We start from the raw sequence: 15,568 nt of genomic DNA on the forward strand, positions 1-15,568 counted from the left end.
CAAATGTAGTCAACATGTAGCAAATGTGTAGTTAGCGTGTAGTTCTCATGTAAAGACATTAATTTAGTGGAAATTGTTGTTGACCGTTTATGCTTAAACCATATTTTATGCCATAAAGATGAAAACATAAATTGAACCAGTCTTTTTAGAAATTGATTGATCAATCGGATACAATTTTGATTTCAGGGCTGAGAGTCCTAGCCAACTAGTGATATTTGACCGAATATCAAAAACGAGGAATATGATGCAGCTTGAATACAAATAATTCGCCAGTATATTTACGGTATATTTTCAAATTTGTGACATGGTTTCGGTATATTTCTGAGGGTCAGACCATATCGATAATCCGTGGTCACACCGGTTACAGGATAAATAACATCTAAAAATTCCATGAAAACACATCGAAAAAACAGCTGAAGAATTTGTAAAATTAAAGCAAAAACAAACCACTAGTGAAACAAGGTAAATAGGATAGCAAAAAGTACCATATGGCTTCGAAACGATTAACAAATGACGATCGTAGGTACACTGTGAGCTGCCTGTAACGATATTGACGCCTCCTGCGGTTGAGCGGAAAACGGGGCGAAGCGCGTGGTTGCAATAGCAATAGCTAGCACCACAGGCGTTGGTATATTCGCGACATGTCGTCGACGTCAGCTGCTGCATCGAACGCAGCACCGGCCAAAGAAGTGCGCTATGTCACCGAGGTCCCCAGCAGTCTTAAGCAACTGGCGCGGCTGGTAGTGCGGGGATTCTACTCGCTGGAAGATGCCCTGATCATCGACATGCTGGTGCGGAACCCCTGCATGAAGGAGGATGACATTGGCGAGCTGCTGCGGTTCGAGAAGAAGCAGCTCCGAGCGCGCATCACCACGCTGCGCACCGACAAATTCATCCAGATCCGGCTGAAAATGGAGACGGGGCCGGACGGAAAGGCGCAAAAGGTCAACTACTACTTTATCAACTACAAGACATTTGTCAACGTTGTTAAGTACAAGCTGGACCTGATGCGGAAACGTATGGAGACAGAGGAACGGGATGCGACCAGCCGGGCCAGCTTCAAGTGCTCGATGTGCTCGAAGACGTTCACGGATCTCGAGGCGGACCAGCTGTTCGACATGGCCACGCTGGAATTTCGCTGCACGTACTGCGGCAGCTCGGTAGAGGAGGACAGTGCGGCCATGCCAAAGAAGGACTCGCGCCTGATGCTGGCCCACTTCAACGAGCAACTGCAGCCACTCTACGATCTGCTGCGTGAGGTGGAGGGCATCAAGCTGGCACCGGAAGTCCTCGAACCAGAGCCGGTGGACATTGACACGATACGTGGTATCACGAAACCGAATGCCCTGCGACCCGACAGCATGCAGTGGTCCGGCGAAGCGACGAGGAACCAAGGCTTTGCCGTTGAGGAGACGCGTGTCGATGTGACCATTGGCGGTGATGATACGTCCGACAATGTCGTTGAGCGCAAGTCGCGACCCATTTGGATGACGGAGAGCACTGTGATAACCGATGCGGATGCGGCGGATGGGGCTCTGCAGGATGTTGGCCCAACGTCGAGCACATCCGGACACCGGAACAGGAAGGAAAACGAGGATATTATGTCTGTGCTGCTACAGCATGAAAAGCAGCCCGGCCAGAAGGAGCCACACATGAAGGGTATGCGCGTCAACTCATCGAATGCAAACTCGAGCGATTCCAGTGACGACGAGAAGGACATTGATAACGCCAAGATACGTAAGTGCTTTTTTCTAAACACCGATTCAGGTTGAATTCTATCTCATTGTAAAATTTACTTGCAGCCGATCTAGACTTCGAAAACTACAGCAACTCGGACTCAGAGGAGGAAGCCGACGATGTACCTACTGTTTCGGTTGCCGGACGGCCCCATCCCCTGGATCAGCTAGATGACAAGCTGATAGCCCAAATGACGCCGCAGGAGAAGGAGAACTATATACACGTCTACCAGCAGCACTACAGTCACATCTACGACTAAGTGCACTTGCAGCACTTGAAATGTTTCCCTTCTACCTCTCTGCCCCTATACTTTACAAGCATAGTATCATTGTAGCTTTAATTTCAATAGTTTCACTAAAAAATTGTACAAAATCACCATAGTGATTTGAGCCCTAAATTTGTTTGTAAATTCCTGAAATATACATATACCTTGCTAGCAAGAATTTTGTCTGCTGCAAAGCAGAGATTGACCCAAAATAAACCTCTTTCATTTGCTTTAATTTCGAAAAAAAAAGTTCAACAGTGTAAAAATTCCTTAGAACTCCTTAAGATACTCTTTTGACTAGAACACCGTCGTTAATTGAATCAGCATTGTGAGGATTGTGAGCACAAAAACGAAAGAATACTTTAGTTACTTTAATTTTGAAAACCGATCATTTTCAATATCTCTTCTGCTACGACCGATAGGTAACGTATCGAAACGGCTAGAACAATTAGAACCTATCAAGTGTGCGATATCTCCCACCCCTAATCAGCTGTTTGTTTGCTATTTTGGTTTATTTTTAAATTCTATTTTGATTTTTCTGCAAATAAAGTCAGCCAGCCCTGGTCATGTTCGGTGGTGGGCGTATTATCCAGCTTACAACAAATAACGTGCCGCAGATAAGCGGATAGACGACGAGAACACTATGCACATTTGCACGGGTCCGTGAAAACAGATGCGATATACAAAGCTGCTGAAACTCCGGCCACTTGTATTTTTCTTGCCGAACGCGACTGACCTGACACTGACTCGTGGTGCGGCGTGCATGAGCCTTAGGAAAATGGAAATGTGAGAGTTCCCAAAGTATTATAAAAGCGGTTGGTGATAAGTGCTGCAGTTCCATCAGAGACATTAAATGCTGATGCAGCGATATCCAATTGGAGTTCGAGAAACGTGATCGCGCTCACTCACACCAGTGCATAGAGTGAATCCAACAATATCATTGTATATAAGCACGTACATAAGTAAATGTTTATGCCCGGGTAATACTATTCTCATCGCGCTGGAAACGAGAACCCGAGTTCCAATCAATCCAATCGACGATTTCAATAACACGCAATTAGTATTGATCTTCGATAGCGGCTGGTTCGAGCTTGAGCATAATTAAGCCAAAATGAAGCCGAACATCGATAAGGAGCTGCTGCCGATGAAGGCGCATTACTTTCTATTCAATGCCGGTGAGTGGCCATCCCGCCCTGTCCCACTTAACCCATTACCATCCCCCAAAAGTCAGATAGTCATTAATTTAAGTAGTATGCTGCCAAACGACAGGTGCTCCCGCGCATACAAAGCCCCTGTCATGCGGAATTCAGATTTTGGAAGGGTAAAAGTCACATTGAACCTCGCGGCCAAAGTGCAGATAAGGCTGGCCAAGCACCGCGATAGCGCACTTGTCAGAGCAAACAGATTGTCCATTAAACAATGGGTAATGTTCTCCTTTCCCGATAAGCTAATGCATATTGCTCTATGTTTGATTTATATCAGATGAAGAACGCTGCGTTCTACTGCGAAAGTGAGAGCGTTTCGTTTGATTGGAATCACGCTATTCAATCAGAGTATACGCAGAACAGTTGCGTACTTTGGGGACAGACACATGGAATAAAAACTGTGGAAAGAAATTCCACTCTGATCTAAGCAATAAATGTGACTAATTGACAGTCGATTGCTTTAAATATATGCGACAATGATAGAGAACCGATCCATCAACTCCAATTCCAAAATTCTTTGGTAGAGAGGTAGATGCCATCTTGATGGTTATCTTTTATAGTTATTCTGTACGTGCGAACAAAAAAGTTCACTAAAATTAGTATACTCTCTTGTGTGGTAAACACAGACAGGCGATAACATTCCTCCCAAATGGGAAATAAACACCGCAATACTGTCTACTGTCTACTATTTCAAAAGTATAGGCCAGGCCACACGGAAAATGCCAATTGTGTCGAGGTAGGGCAGGGCAATGAGAGTGGACAGCCGCTGTCCCTGTCGCCTGTCGCCTGTCGCTGGCGTGTGCGCCCATCCCATTCGATGCCCATTCAAAAGTTAAGACCCGTCGACAGCCGAACCACTTTCAGCAATTAATGTTTCGCTTTTACTTTTTTAATTCAATTAACATTTAATTCCACTTCGACGAAATAAACGACAAACGGCAGACGCCTGTCTAATTCCACTTGTTTACGGTGCACTTTTCTTATCAAACATGCGAGCAAACACCCGTTTACGCCGCCCTACATGGCCGTACAGGCAATATGTACATAGAATATCAGGTTTAGCTGCATAAATATGAATACGCCTATGTACATTAGTAATTACTTATCAGCTCCGACACACATCTCTTCCCTCCTACAATCGCTAATCAAATATAATATTTGGCTCTGTTTCTATTTCACTATCTGTTATGATGTTCTAATTCCAGGCACCGCACCCGTTGTACCCTTCATGCCGACTCTGGCCCACCAGCTGGGCTATTCCCCGGTGGTGGTGGGGACAATGTACATGATATTGCCCATAATTGGAATGCTGGCAAAGCCGCTCTTTGGCTACCTTGCAGATCGGTAAATAGAGAAACTTTTCCTTTCGTTAACTCGGTAACAACTAAAAAGTATCTCAATTCCCATTGCAGCTACCATCGCCATCGATTGCTATTCCTCTGTGGACAAGTGATCACTGGTATCGCGTTCTTTTTGATCATGTTTGTACCCGCTATAGACAAGCCCCTGCCTGAGGTCCAGTTCCATTGCCATGCAGGCGTGTCGAGCATTAGGCACTGCTCCGAGCACGGTGCGTGCGTGGAGAAGAATATGGAATCGTTCTACGGAAATCGGACACTCGCCTGCGACTTGGAGTGCGACGCCCAGCCCTACATGTGGGACATTGTGTGCGAGGACTGGCTGAAGAATCAAACGGAAAACTGTGCGGCGAATCGCACCAATCCGCAGCTGGACTTCGGCACTAGCATCAACATGAAGGACGTTGTCGAGGAAGGTGACTGCCTGTTCTTCATGGTTCCACAAGATCATGGCGTAGTGGCAGGCCAAAGCGTACCGCTCTATTGTCCGGCGGGAAAGCAGTACTTCAACGCCAGCTGCCGCATGGACTGCCACGACGACTACCTGAAGGAGCAACTCTCTGAAAGTCCAGTGATTGACACGCAAAGCGCAATGGCTCAGCCCCAGTTCTGGTTCTTCTTCGGCATGTTGATAATGAGCTGGATTGGCATGGCAGTGGTGGTGAGCATTGGCGATGCCATTTGCTTTGGCATCCTGGGCGACCGCCATCATCTGTATGGGAAGCAGCGGCTGTGCGGCTCGCTTGGATGGGGAATCTTTGCGCTACTTGCTGGCGTCCTGGTGGACCACATGTCTGTCGACAATGTGAACAAGAACTACACGGCTGTGTTCTGGATGGCGCTAGTCATAATGGGCTTCGACGTCCTTGCCTCCTCAAAGTTGAAGGTGAGTTTCAGATTCTCCCGTACAGATCCGTTTCTAACGATCCTTTCTCTATTCCAGGTCACCCAAACACACTTGTCTTCCAACATAGTGAAGGATGTTGGCCAGATGTTCCTCTCTCTGCGCTGTGTGATCTTCTTTCTGTGGTGCGTGGCCATTGGCTTCGGGACGGCGCTGATCTGGAACTTTCTACTCATGTATCTGGAGATTCTGGACAAGCAGTTCATGGGATGCGGCACCTCCATCAAGACACTGCAAGGCCTTGTCATGGCCATTCAATGCTTTGGCGGCGAGCTGCCGTTCTTCTTCTTGTCGGGCTGGATACTGAAGCGGATCGGGCACGTGAATGCCATGAGCCTGGTGCTGTTCGGCTTCGGGGTGCGCTTCATTTTGTACTCTATGCTGCAGAATCCCTGGTACATACTGCCCATAGAGCTGCTAAATGGCGTCACCTTTGGCTTGTTCTACGCCACCATGGCCTCCTATGCCAGCATTGTTGCGCCACCCGGCACTGAGGCAACCATGCAGGTACGTACAATCGATCATTGTGGTCAGAAATGGTTCTAACACTCCACTGCCTTCTACAGAGTCTGGTTGGTGCTATATTCGAGGGCGTTGGCGTCTCCATGGGAAGCCTGATTGGTGGCATACTATTCAACGCCGATCCTCGAACCACTTTCGAGATCTTCGGCATTGCCGCCTTCATCATATTCGTTATCCATGTCTCCGTTCAGATGTTCCTGCAGCGCAATGGCAGCACAGATGAAAACGGTAAGGGTAGGGTCTCTTCCGGTTCCGCCTCCGCATCTTCATCCTCGGAAGCAGCTAAGCCAAAAGACACTGAAGCACGCTCAATTAAGAAAGACAATGACGGGTTCAGCGATGTCGATCTGAGTTGATGAACAGATCAAGCGGGGACCCTTAGATGTTAGCTCTATGAATTTATAAAAGTATTAAGCATGAGCTATACTAAAGTATATATATACTACCGAAAATGTGGCAAAAGTGCTTAACATTTGGAACGACTTGAATGAAGCTACAAAAACGTATTGATTTCCTCTGTAAATCCGCCATATATGCAATTTACTAGACTACATATAGACGCTCTCTCACGCGCAGACAAGAAGCGTTAAATGATATTGCTCGAAATGAACTTACACGATCATCGAGATGATCTTTTAATTTTAAATAAATGGCCATTGGATATTGTAACTCAATAAACAAAACAAAAAAAAAAAAAACGCAACGAAACGAAACAAAAAAATAACAATTTGAATATCATTCGAATCGAATCTCATTTCTGATTATTAAATTACTATTTTTCCTTACATTTTATTGCTTAACTAATAAACGTTCTGATACTTTTAGGCACTGTCAAATATCTCGCACCGACAGATGCAATGCACATGCTGAATGATCAGGAGTATAGTAGAGTTAGCTAAGAAGATCGTACCACCATCTACACCACCTACAAGAACCGATAAAGAGGCACACCTCAACTGTTCCGCTGAATCCTCCACTCCGACATCTTTCCACCTCTGATGCTGCATGTTCAATGGATGTTGTTTGATGATTGTAATGTATTGTAAACGTGCTTTAGTTTAGTAGTTATACAAATGTGAAACCAATCACACACCCCAACCCTCCCGACGAGCATGCTGTGTACTCACAAAAAAACAAACACTCCCCTCATTTACCTTACCCTTAGATTCAGTGTGAAAATTCTTAATTAATTGTAGAATTACAAGTGCAGCAGGCTGATGCATGTGTTACATTTTTTTGATCAACTTTTACTATAAATTTAAGTATAAATAAGCCGCTGCTTTTGGCGCTGTGAATGTTTAAATATTGCTTCTCACACTCTTGATCTTAATGTTTAACATATGATTATATTATTTAATATTGATAGCTAAATGTATTCGATTGGCTCCTTGCGCTGGCCTCGCTCTGCGTGCATGTGGCTTTGTTCTTGCGAAATCTCCAAAGTATTTACTTAATTATACCTTAATTACAATCAAGAAATGTAATAATTTCCAACGTCTCGTAGCAGATACACGCTGCATAACACATATACAATTAATTATTAATATGTTTTTCCAAATGGTCTAACTTTTGTTCTACTGTTGTTTGTGTATTTAGTACTTAGATAGTATTAATGGAAAAATCCAAATATTATTTTAAATTGCACGCTGCCAAGCGGTCGCTCTTCTACTGCGTCTTCTGGCCGCCAATGAGCGACTCCTCGTGCTGCTGCCTCTCGAGCTTGCGCTGGTAATCACGCTGTTTGCATGCCGCCACGTTGGCGGCGCGTTTCTGCAATCGGAAATTCAAAGATAATAAAAATTAAAGTGGAGATCTTGCATGTGTTTTTGTTCTTTTGTTCTCTTTTTACGTTTTTATGCACTAATAAAGATTGTTTTTTACCTTCAACTCTTTGGTACGTTGGTAGATACCCTGCATCTCCCTCTTGACTCGCGTCAGCTTTTCCTTGTAGCGCTTCACGTCGTTCATCTGGTACATACAAAGTAAGGGATCATAAATGAACCCAGTTTACAAATGCTATTACTTTGTTTCGTAGATTTCCTTAAGATAAGATTGCAGCCCTAGACTATTGCCATTTGCCTATGGCCAGTGATAAGATTTCGTTCAGTCTTGTTGGCCGAACAGCCTAATGCTTAAGCTCTATTGCAAAATCCCATACCATTGTGCCTTTGCTAGCGAGCCTTTTGGGACTGATTTATGGATTAAACGATGTGTGTAAAACCCATGGAACAGACTGCAGAACAGTGTACCTTGTATAAGACATATGCCAATGTACTTCCGATTAGCAATTAATTAAATATATGTACAGGGTGCGCCATCTTTTATGGCCCTACGTCGAATAATATCTAATGACTTTGACATTTCTGAACCGATTAACTTGAGTAGACCAGTTTTGGAAACGTCGATTCAGTGCAATTTTAACCATGGATCGCTTAACAAACGCGTAAAAACTGAAGAGGTTACGCTGTACAATACGAAATTCGTGAGAAAGGTCTGAACGGGTACTGGTTTCAACAAGACGCTGTGCCATGCACTACTGTAAATCAAACAATTCTGTCTGAATAAATTGTAAAGGACCAAATTAAATAAAAATACCTCATTTTTGAAAATCGGTTGTTTTCTTTCAAAGCTGTTCGCTGTTTACATAGCGGGACACCCTGTATATCATTAGAGTATCTTGCATCTTGTGTTAAGTTTGATTCCCACAAAATGATTTCATCCCCGACTTACCATATCATTTAACTTTGCTACTTCACTGCAGTCTAGCTTGTATTTTTCCTTGGACAGGTCGATGTAGATCTTGTTTTGCTTGCCACTGAACGGAAAACCAGACATTTATCATTAATGGAACGGGAAAACTTCGGACTCCGAGATGACACTGCTTACATCAGTTCCCTCAGCTGGCTGCGCACACGGTCCAGCGGTGGCTCTGCTATTTGGAGCACCCCAGCGGACAGTTGCACTGCGGCAAGACTGCCACCCAAAGCATCCTGATTGTTTCCTTGCCAACAGGTGGAATGGTCGGCTGTTGAATTCCTATTGGAGTTCAGGTGGTTCCTTTGGTCACTGGCTGTCTGACCGGCAGCGAGCTGCTCATTGATGACGCTGCAGTGGAATATTACCCATTAATGTTAAGGCTTAAACCAATGCATTGCATTACCTATTAATATTGCTACTTTTTAACATAATTTGAAAAATAATACAGCCAGTATAAACAAAACAACAAATCTTGAGCAGCTGATTAATAGGTGTTGTTGAGCGCCGTGCATATCGATAGTTGACTGCACTGCAATTTGTTTACACAAACCAATATCAGCTTTCAAAACCATAGTTTATAAATGCGAATGTAAAGTAAATAAAACAGAATAAAAAATGTCATTGTTCAAGAATTGATATTATAGAGTTTCTGAGTTTTTTATGATGGTCGTACTCCACTGCACCTCAAATTCAGACAGCAAGATCAAATCTAAAATCCGTATAGGAAAGTATGCAGTGTGAGTGAGAGGTATATATGTATGTATGCCTTAGTTTAATTTGGTTTTACAGTCGAGTAGGCAGCTGAGTAGGCACACCAGTCTTGAAGTGAAGTAGAGTACGACACTTAGCCAAGCTTCGAACCACAGTAGTCGTGACACGGTAATCAGCTGGTTGTAAATAAAGCATCTAACAATTTTATTTGCAAATCAAATCCAATTCGAAATGCGTTGTGCTGTGAAAAATTGTGGAAATAACAATCGCAATGAAAACAGAAAAAAGTGGCGCTATTTTCATTTTCCGAAAGATAATACCCAGCTTCAAAAATGGATCGAGTTTTGCGAGCGGGATGGAATAAACCCTTCAACAGGTATTCTTTATCCACCAAAGTTGACGAAAAATAATCATTTATGCCTTTTCAAACAGCCTGCATTTGCAACGAGCACTTCAAGTCGGAAGATTTCGAAAGAAATATGCAATATGAGCTTGGGTTCACGCGGAAGAATCCAACCAAACTAAAGCCAGGCTCATTTCCCACCATCAAGGGAACCCAACCCGTGCCAAGAATAGAACCATCCAAGAAAAAGAGGCGCAGCAGAACCAAAAATAAAAACAGCTACGACCCTCAGGAATACGCCAAGAGTTTCAGTGGACTCCCATATTCGCTAATTGAAAGTGCCAATGAGATCACAGAAGTTGAGATGTGTGATTATACCACTGGCTTGGAGACTCTGGATGAGAGCTCGGCAAGCCGGAGCCACCTGGATGTGGAAAATGCAGAGGAAGAGCTCATCGAATTTGTGGAAAATGCACCAAACCAACAAGCTGAAGAACCGGACGATTCGGAAGACCAAATACATTACCAACTAGAACTAGTTGAAAGCACAAACTCCATGGAAGATGTGGAGATAATCCATACAGAAGATAACACCTATGTTAGGCATTTGGAGCATGAAGTGTAAGACGTTATATACCTTGTTATAGACCATAGCTACAATCTTGTGTATTTTTAGGACCTCCCTAAGACGTGAGGTCTTCTTTCTCAAAGACGAACGCAAGAAGCTACTCAATGTAATTCAAAATCTTAAGGAAACAATTCGAGGAAACTGTCTTCTGCGGAAAAAAGAATCGAATGGCAACAAGTAAAATATAAGATCAAATATATGTAAGTATACATTTAAAAAGTGAATGTTGGTACTGCTAAGAAAACTGAGTCAAAAGGAAAATTCGACTGACTAGATGTACAAAAGCAATTTAAGGAAATGACTCATAAATATTTATAAAAACATAGATTTACCATTTAATATGTGTATCAAGAGTTACTATCTTGTATTTATTTTCAAAAGGATGCCTCCTCAAAGGTTGCCTGACAGCTCTTAAGTAAATTGTAAATCATTCTATATTTTAAATGCTGTGTAATATAATTTTGACAAGATTTTTTGATAATCTGGCGACTCCCAAAATGCTAAGAGCAAACACATGTTAGGATAGCTTCCTTAAAATATGCCTGGCTATACTATTTATAAGATAATATAAAACCATAAACAAATGTTAAAGACACAAACAACATATGCATTGGAAATTCTTTATCTGGAGTCTACCTACCTACTTACCATCATCTCTCCCTTACTATCGACAGAAGCGATTTTCTTGAAAATTACGAGTTCTGTTCGCGGCTATCTTTTCCACGGAATTGCGGTCCGGCCATTTCCCCAAGGTCGAAGTCATTAGAAAGGCAATATCCTTTTCAATGTTTATCGCCGTAGTCGCTTCTACCTGCGTATATCCGTATGTATAAAAGCGCATGTTCCGCCTGGAGTAGACCTGCACTGCAAACGATGAGTTCCAACCGTCAACATCCATCCTGGACCGACGCGAAGGCAGCTACCGGCAAACTGGATCCGATCCTACACGCCGAAACTCTGCAGGACCTGAGGTGCAGATGACGTGGACGAGGACCATCCAAGACATCATGGAATCAACAACTCCAGAGCTTCAAACCACTTGGCGCTTGCAGTGTCAGCCAACTAGCCAGAATTAAATAATTGTAAATTGTAGTAAAGTTAATAGTTCAATTGTATATAGACATATCAAAATTCTAGCTAATTCAACTTTAGTTCAATTAATTGTACATATGTACATACAAACAACTAGCCAATTGTTTAGTTCAAATTTGTTTAGCATATTTGTTTGTGTATATTGTAAATATACGTGATATTGTTGCAATAAAATTAAATTTATCAACACAAAATATACATACGTTCTGTTCCGTTCTTAAATATTCCATCAAAAATAAACTCTAAGATCGAAGACAGTAAATGGCTTCGAATGCCAGTTATTATGGCCGGTTATAGACGAGTTTAGGGTACTAGTTTTGTGGTGGATGTGTCAAAACCCAGAGGGAAGCGTTTCCGAACCCATAAAGTGTAAAGCCATGTCTGCCCGTCTCTGTGATATCCCAGAGAAAAGTGACAGCGCAAAATCATTGAATATGACTCCATCTACCAGACTGCCGAGTCTGGTTTAGGTCGTATCATTAAATCGTGAATGAAGGAATTACATTTTAGTATATACGCTACTCCTTCCTTCCACGAGCTTACTCATTCTCTCTATCTCTCTCACACACTTAGTCATGCCGAGTGCTCTCTCCCTTTCTCTCACACACTCTTCTTGGTGTAGAGTGCGGAGGAAAGGGAAGCCACCACTGGTGTTGGTGAGAGAGGAGAAAGATGTAGCGGAATAAAAAACAGTTGCGGAAACATCTTTGTTTTTTCATGACAAGTGCTAGCATAAGACAGACGCTTTTATATACTGACTCACATTTGTATATGTACATATACTGAGGCCCTTGCCGCGTCTCACAACGTTCCTGCTCGTCATATCAGGAAGTCAAGCCCCGGTAATGGGTTGGACAATGCGACAATTATATTATCACTTGATGAACATGATATGCAAAGGTAATCCCGCATTGTTTCTTTCGTTTAAGATGTTGAACATTTGGCATTGTTTTAAACATTATTTTAATGTTAAAAAAATTTGTAAATTGTTGCTGTTATTATAACAATTGCATCGCTATTGGAAATAAACATAGAAATTCAACTAAATTATATAAGTTAAGAAAGATACTAATGAGAACACACAAATTGCATATTTATGTAAATGTGATCTGAACACATGAATAATCTAAAGAATAAGCCTTAATAACCAAATTTGTACTAACTAAATTAGTAGGTAAGCATTATATTTGGACAGACGACCTTAAAATCTAAATATCTTAGCAGTAGGTCGCGTGAGATGGAGGGCTCTGTGTGGCTGCTAGGCAGAGGCAGAGTTAGCAAAGCGTTTATCCCTTTTTGAAGTCCAGCAAATCGGCCAATGCTGCCGCCTTGCCAGAGTCGTCCTTCTCTAGCTCGGCCCGCGTGCAGCGGCCGCAGCAGTCGGCGGAGGGCTTGTTCTCGCACTCTCCAAGGGCGGGTGGTTTGAAGTTGGGTGTCCAGGGGCCAAGGCTGCCACTGGCATAGAAGTCCATTGGATATGCACTATTGCGCGGTGAAGCATTGTGAGGCGTCCACTCCACGTCTCCTAGCACCACGGAAAGTTCGTAGGGATTCAGCAGAGGCTGGCTAAAGGCCGAGCCCCAGTCTATGGAGAGGCGGGGGCAGGCTATCTGCACAAAAGCATCAATGTCCGCAAACAAAGCGAGCTTCTGGGGGAAGATCTCCGACAGCAAGATGGTAGTGGTCTCTATTCCCTTGGCCTGCAGTCGCTTCTCCAAAAACCGGTGTACTCTTGAGCTGCCCTGTCGGCCAAGAGTTCCTAGAATGATTCCGATCCGTCGTGCCTTCTTAGCGCGCTGCACGGCACCGAGGCGGAGATCCTGCATGGCAACGTGGTCATACTGCTCAATGGTGAACTTTTTCTCATACGGATCGTACTTGTAGGCCTGCGCGAAACAACGAAAGAAAATCTTAGTATACCTCCAAATGGGTAGTATAGTGGGAAGTGTAAGGAACAAACCTTAAGCAGCGGGTTGGCAATCATGGCGGACTCGAGATGGAAGCGCCCGTCTCCCAGATAGATAATCATTTGCGTCGTTTCCGGCAGCTGGGGCGAGGTGCATCCCAGTATTTCGCCCGGACTGAGGGGCTTGGCCTGGGGCACTATCACATCGTAGCCGGCCGCCTTCAGCTCCGTTGAGGCGGCCTGCAGTGTGGTCACAAACTGTATCGTGCTGACCAGGGCTATTTGACCCACTTCTGGCTTGAAGTTCAACTTGACAGAGTCGAGGAAGTGCAATGGATCGATCTTGATGTCCACGAATATGTAAAGTACTTTGATGCCGCAGGTCTGGTCAACGGGTATCAGGCAGCTGTGGCCATAGTGCACCAGAAGCTCCGCGCCCAGTGCCTTGGCGGTGTAGTCATCTACGCAGCAAGCGCCATAGGTGACGTCGCCCATGATGACGGTGTCGGCGCTGGTGAAGCGCTCGATGATATCGCTAATGACCATTGCGTACATCAGCAGACCCTCCGGCAGCTGCAAGGCCACGCGCTTTGCCTTCATCTCACGTATACGCCAAATGGTCTTGTGCAGCTCAAAGTTATAGTTGGCGGGCAGGCGTCCGATGGCCTGCTGTAGCACGGGGTCATCGAGCAGCTCCTGGGGAATGCGATTGATGCGAGCCTTTGGCTTGAACACCTTCTTCGGTTTGGCCCGCACCACAACTACATCGCTGCTTGTGTTGTTGTTGTTGTTGATATTGCTTGTGCTGGAGCTCAGCAGCTCGCTGCCTGGTTGGATCAGGTCCAACATAGTGCTGCAGAGACGAGAAAATTTAAACAATTGAAAATTTTGCTGGTTTGCGATCAGCTTCTCGTATTTCGGAAGCAAATAGAATTGAAATGCGTATATCAAATTCAGCAAACGAACAGACACTAAGCTACAGACAATGTGATTCGACAGGCGTACGTGACTGCGGACGCGAATGGAATGGAAGGACAGGCCCCCCTACTACCACTATTGCCCGACTGCAACCGGAACAAAAACCCGAAATCTTATAATTAGCACACAAAGCGACAACACAAAGCGAATGACTCAGGCGAAACCCACCTTTAGAATCACTTTTTGCAGCAACTTTCAAATCAGAGCCGCGCCAAGGTTCGTTGCATTTACGGTTGGCTGTTATTTGTTGTAAATACCCTGTAGCCAAAGCGAGCAAAAGGTATACGATAATCACTGACGACTGAACAGTACTATTATATTTATAATATGGTCGCGTGCGAGAGTACGCCCGGTCTATATTTATTTATTTCTCTCATTCATACATTCACTTGTTATTTAACAGGAGCAGACTGACTATCAAGCAATGAGAGATTTCAAACGAGTGCCAACTTCTAGCTTCTATGCCGCGTGAACGTTAAGTGCTGTCTGGGTTCGGGGGTTGCGCCTGCTGCTGCTGCTGCTGCACAGAAAATTGGTCACTGAACTTTCGTATACTCGCACGTTGCGCCATTGATAACTGTTTCTGAGTCACGTAGGCCACACAGTGTGCAACAAGGCAAGGTTGCAGGGTTGGTGTCTCCACTACACTCTGTCGGATCAATTGAAATGGTTTGCATCGGTGAAAATTGGAGGAATAGCATATGAAATTCTAGTTTGCCCTTGCCCTTCACTCCAATTTGTTGTTACAACGCGATAAGAAGGGGATTGGATTATGAAATAGTCCCGCCGCACAGCTGTTAGATATGGTGTTGTCGAGTGTTATTTTGGCACGTTCTCTTATTTTTCCTCTTGAATTTTGAACTGTTTATTTTTGAATTGGGTGCTACTTTTTTTTAGTTTTTTTTTAAAACCGCACTTACAATTACTTACAACTGACGAAGGTTGTTACGTTTATTTACAAATTGTTCAACAAAACCGCGTGTGAAAGTACATATGCCCTCAGTTCAAACATCGATGACATTCCGATAGTATCGATGGTTTTGGAATTGTGCGATAGATCGCTGTCATCGATGTAAAGTATTAGAAAAAATAGGATTTTGGGGTCTAGAAAATTAATTAAGAGCACTTAATAAGGTTGTGGAAAAAAATCTCCCAACGAGAA

General features: G+C 43.8%; 5 protein-coding genes across 9 annotated transcripts; 3 read left to right on the top strand and 2 right to left on the bottom strand.

The window, feature by feature from the left end:
• The first annotated feature begins 339 nt into the window (after nt 1–339).
• Nucleotides 340–2,214, top strand: LOC108152070 (general transcription factor IIE subunit 1). The gene is made up of 3 exons (XM_017281093.2): nt 340–462; nt 524–1,737; nt 1,803–2,214. Exons 2-3 carry the CDS (start codon nt 642–644, stop codon nt 1,994–1,996), a joined length of 1,290 nt encoding a protein of 429 aa, XP_017136582.1. The 5' UTR covers nt 340–462; nt 524–641; the 3' UTR covers nt 1,997–2,214.
• An 899-nt stretch (nt 2,215–3,113) lies between these two features.
• LOC108152069 (major facilitator superfamily domain-containing protein 6-like protein A) lies at nt 3,114–7,549 on the top strand. 2 transcript variants are annotated; one of them, XM_017281092.1, is made up of 6 exons: nt 3,114–3,177; nt 4,413–4,551; nt 4,620–5,451; nt 5,509–5,976; nt 6,036–6,219; nt 6,817–7,549. In XM_017281092.1, exons 1-6 carry the CDS (start codon nt 3,114–3,116, stop codon nt 6,888–6,890), a joined length of 1,761 nt encoding a protein of 586 aa, XP_017136581.1. In that variant the 3' UTR covers nt 6,891–7,549. The 2 variants fall into 2 exon arrangements, with proteins under 2 accessions (XP_017136581.1, XP_017136580.1); XM_017281091.2 differs by lacking the exon at nt 6,817–7,549 and having other exon boundaries at nt 6,036–6,718.
• On the bottom strand, nt 7,205–9,331 carry LOC108152072 (biogenesis of lysosome-related organelles complex 1 subunit 6). The gene is made up of 5 exons (XM_017281096.2): nt 9,152–9,331; nt 8,878–9,096; nt 8,722–8,806; nt 7,873–7,959; nt 7,205–7,761 (listed from the first exon to the last, which is right to left on the bottom strand). Exons 1-5 carry the CDS (start codon nt 9,175–9,177, stop codon nt 7,657–7,659), a joined length of 522 nt encoding a protein of 173 aa, XP_017136585.1. The 5' UTR covers nt 9,178–9,331; the 3' UTR covers nt 7,205–7,656.
• A 276-nt stretch (nt 9,332–9,607) lies between these two features.
• LOC108152071 lies at nt 9,608–11,701 on the top strand. 2 transcript variants are annotated; one of them, XM_017281095.2, is made up of 4 exons: nt 9,608–9,835; nt 9,892–10,423; nt 10,479–10,630; nt 11,105–11,701. In XM_017281095.2, exons 1-3 carry the CDS (start codon nt 9,691–9,693, stop codon nt 10,609–10,611), a joined length of 810 nt encoding a protein of 269 aa, XP_017136584.1. In that variant the 5' UTR covers nt 9,608–9,690; the 3' UTR covers nt 10,612–10,630; nt 11,105–11,701. The 2 variants fall into 2 exon arrangements, with proteins under 2 accessions (XP_017136584.1, XP_017136583.1); XM_017281094.2 differs by having other exon boundaries at nt 10,479–11,701.
• An 816-nt stretch (nt 11,702–12,517) lies between these two features.
• On the bottom strand, nt 12,518–15,426 carry LOC108152505 (2-(3-amino-3-carboxypropyl)histidine synthase subunit 1). 3 transcript variants are annotated; one of them, XM_017281888.2, is made up of 3 exons: nt 15,327–15,426; nt 13,483–14,281; nt 12,518–13,408 (listed from the first exon to the last, which is right to left on the bottom strand). In XM_017281888.2, exons 2-3 carry the CDS (start codon nt 14,275–14,277, stop codon nt 12,809–12,811), a joined length of 1,395 nt encoding a protein of 464 aa, XP_017137377.1. In that variant the 5' UTR covers nt 14,278–14,281; nt 15,327–15,426; the 3' UTR covers nt 12,518–12,808. The 3 variants fall into 3 exon arrangements, with proteins under 3 accessions (XP_017137377.1, XP_017137378.1, XP_017137376.1); XM_017281889.2 differs by having other exon boundaries at nt 15,337–15,420; XM_017281887.2 differs by lacking the exon at nt 15,327–15,426 and adding an exon at nt 14,575–15,268.
• Between the last annotated feature and the right edge of the window lie 142 nt (nt 15,427–15,568).

The sequence above is a fragment of the Drosophila miranda genome, chromosome XR, assembly GCF_003369915.1.
Source record: "Drosophila miranda strain MSH22 chromosome XR, D.miranda_PacBio2.1, whole genome shotgun sequence".
Classification (NCBI taxonomy): domain Eukaryota; kingdom Metazoa; phylum Arthropoda; class Insecta; order Diptera; family Drosophilidae; genus Drosophila; species Drosophila miranda.

Excerpts from the sequence above, each read along its gene's own strand:
- LOC108152069 (XM_017281091.2), top strand. The coding sequence starts at position 3,114 with ATGAAGCCGAACATCGATAAGGAGCTGCTGCCGATGAAGGCGCATTAC. Across the intron at positions 3,178-4,412 it reads TTACTTTCTATTCAATGCCG|GCACCGCACCCGTTGTACCC; the intron begins GTGAGTGGCCAT and ends TTCTAATTCCAG. Across the intron at positions 5,452-5,508 it reads TTGCCTCCTCAAAGTTGAAG|GTCACCCAAACACACTTGTC; the intron begins GTGAGTTTCAGA and ends TCTCTATTCCAG.
- LOC108152505 (XM_017281888.2), bottom strand. The coding sequence starts at position 14,277 with ATGTTGGACCTGATCCAACCAGGCAGCGAGCTGCTGAGCTCCAGCACA. Across the intron at positions 13,409-13,482 it reads TTGCCAACCCGCTGCTTAAG|GCCTACAAGTACGATCCGTA; the intron begins GTTTGTTCCTTA and ends TGTTTCGCGCAG.
- LOC108152072 (XM_017281096.2), bottom strand. The coding sequence starts at position 9,177 with ATGTTAAAAAGTAGCAATATTAATAG. Across the intron at positions 9,097-9,151 it reads AAAAGTAGCAATATTAATAG|CGTCATCAATGAGCAGCTCG; the intron begins GTAATGCAATGC and ends ATTCCACTGCAG. Across the intron at positions 8,807-8,877 it reads AGCCAGCTGAGGGAACTGAT|TGGCAAGCAAAACAAGATCT; the intron begins GTAAGCAGTGTC and ends TTTTCCGTTCAG.
- LOC108152070 (XM_017281093.2), top strand. The coding sequence starts at position 642 with ATGTCGTCGACGTCAGCTGCTGCATCGAACGCAGCACCGGCCAAAGAA. Across the intron at positions 1,738-1,802 it reads CATTGATAACGCCAAGATAC|CCGATCTAGACTTCGAAAAC; the intron begins GTAAGTGCTTTT and ends ATTTACTTGCAG.
- LOC108152071 (XM_017281094.2), top strand. The coding sequence starts at position 9,691 with ATGCGTTGTGCTGTGAAAAATTGTGGAAATAACAATCGCAATGAAAAC. Across the intron at positions 9,836-9,891 it reads TGGAATAAACCCTTCAACAG|CCTGCATTTGCAACGAGCAC; the intron begins GTATTCTTTATC and ends CTTTTCAAACAG. Across the intron at positions 10,424-10,478 it reads AGGCATTTGGAGCATGAAGT|GACCTCCCTAAGACGTGAGG; the intron begins GTAAGACGTTAT and ends GTGTATTTTTAG.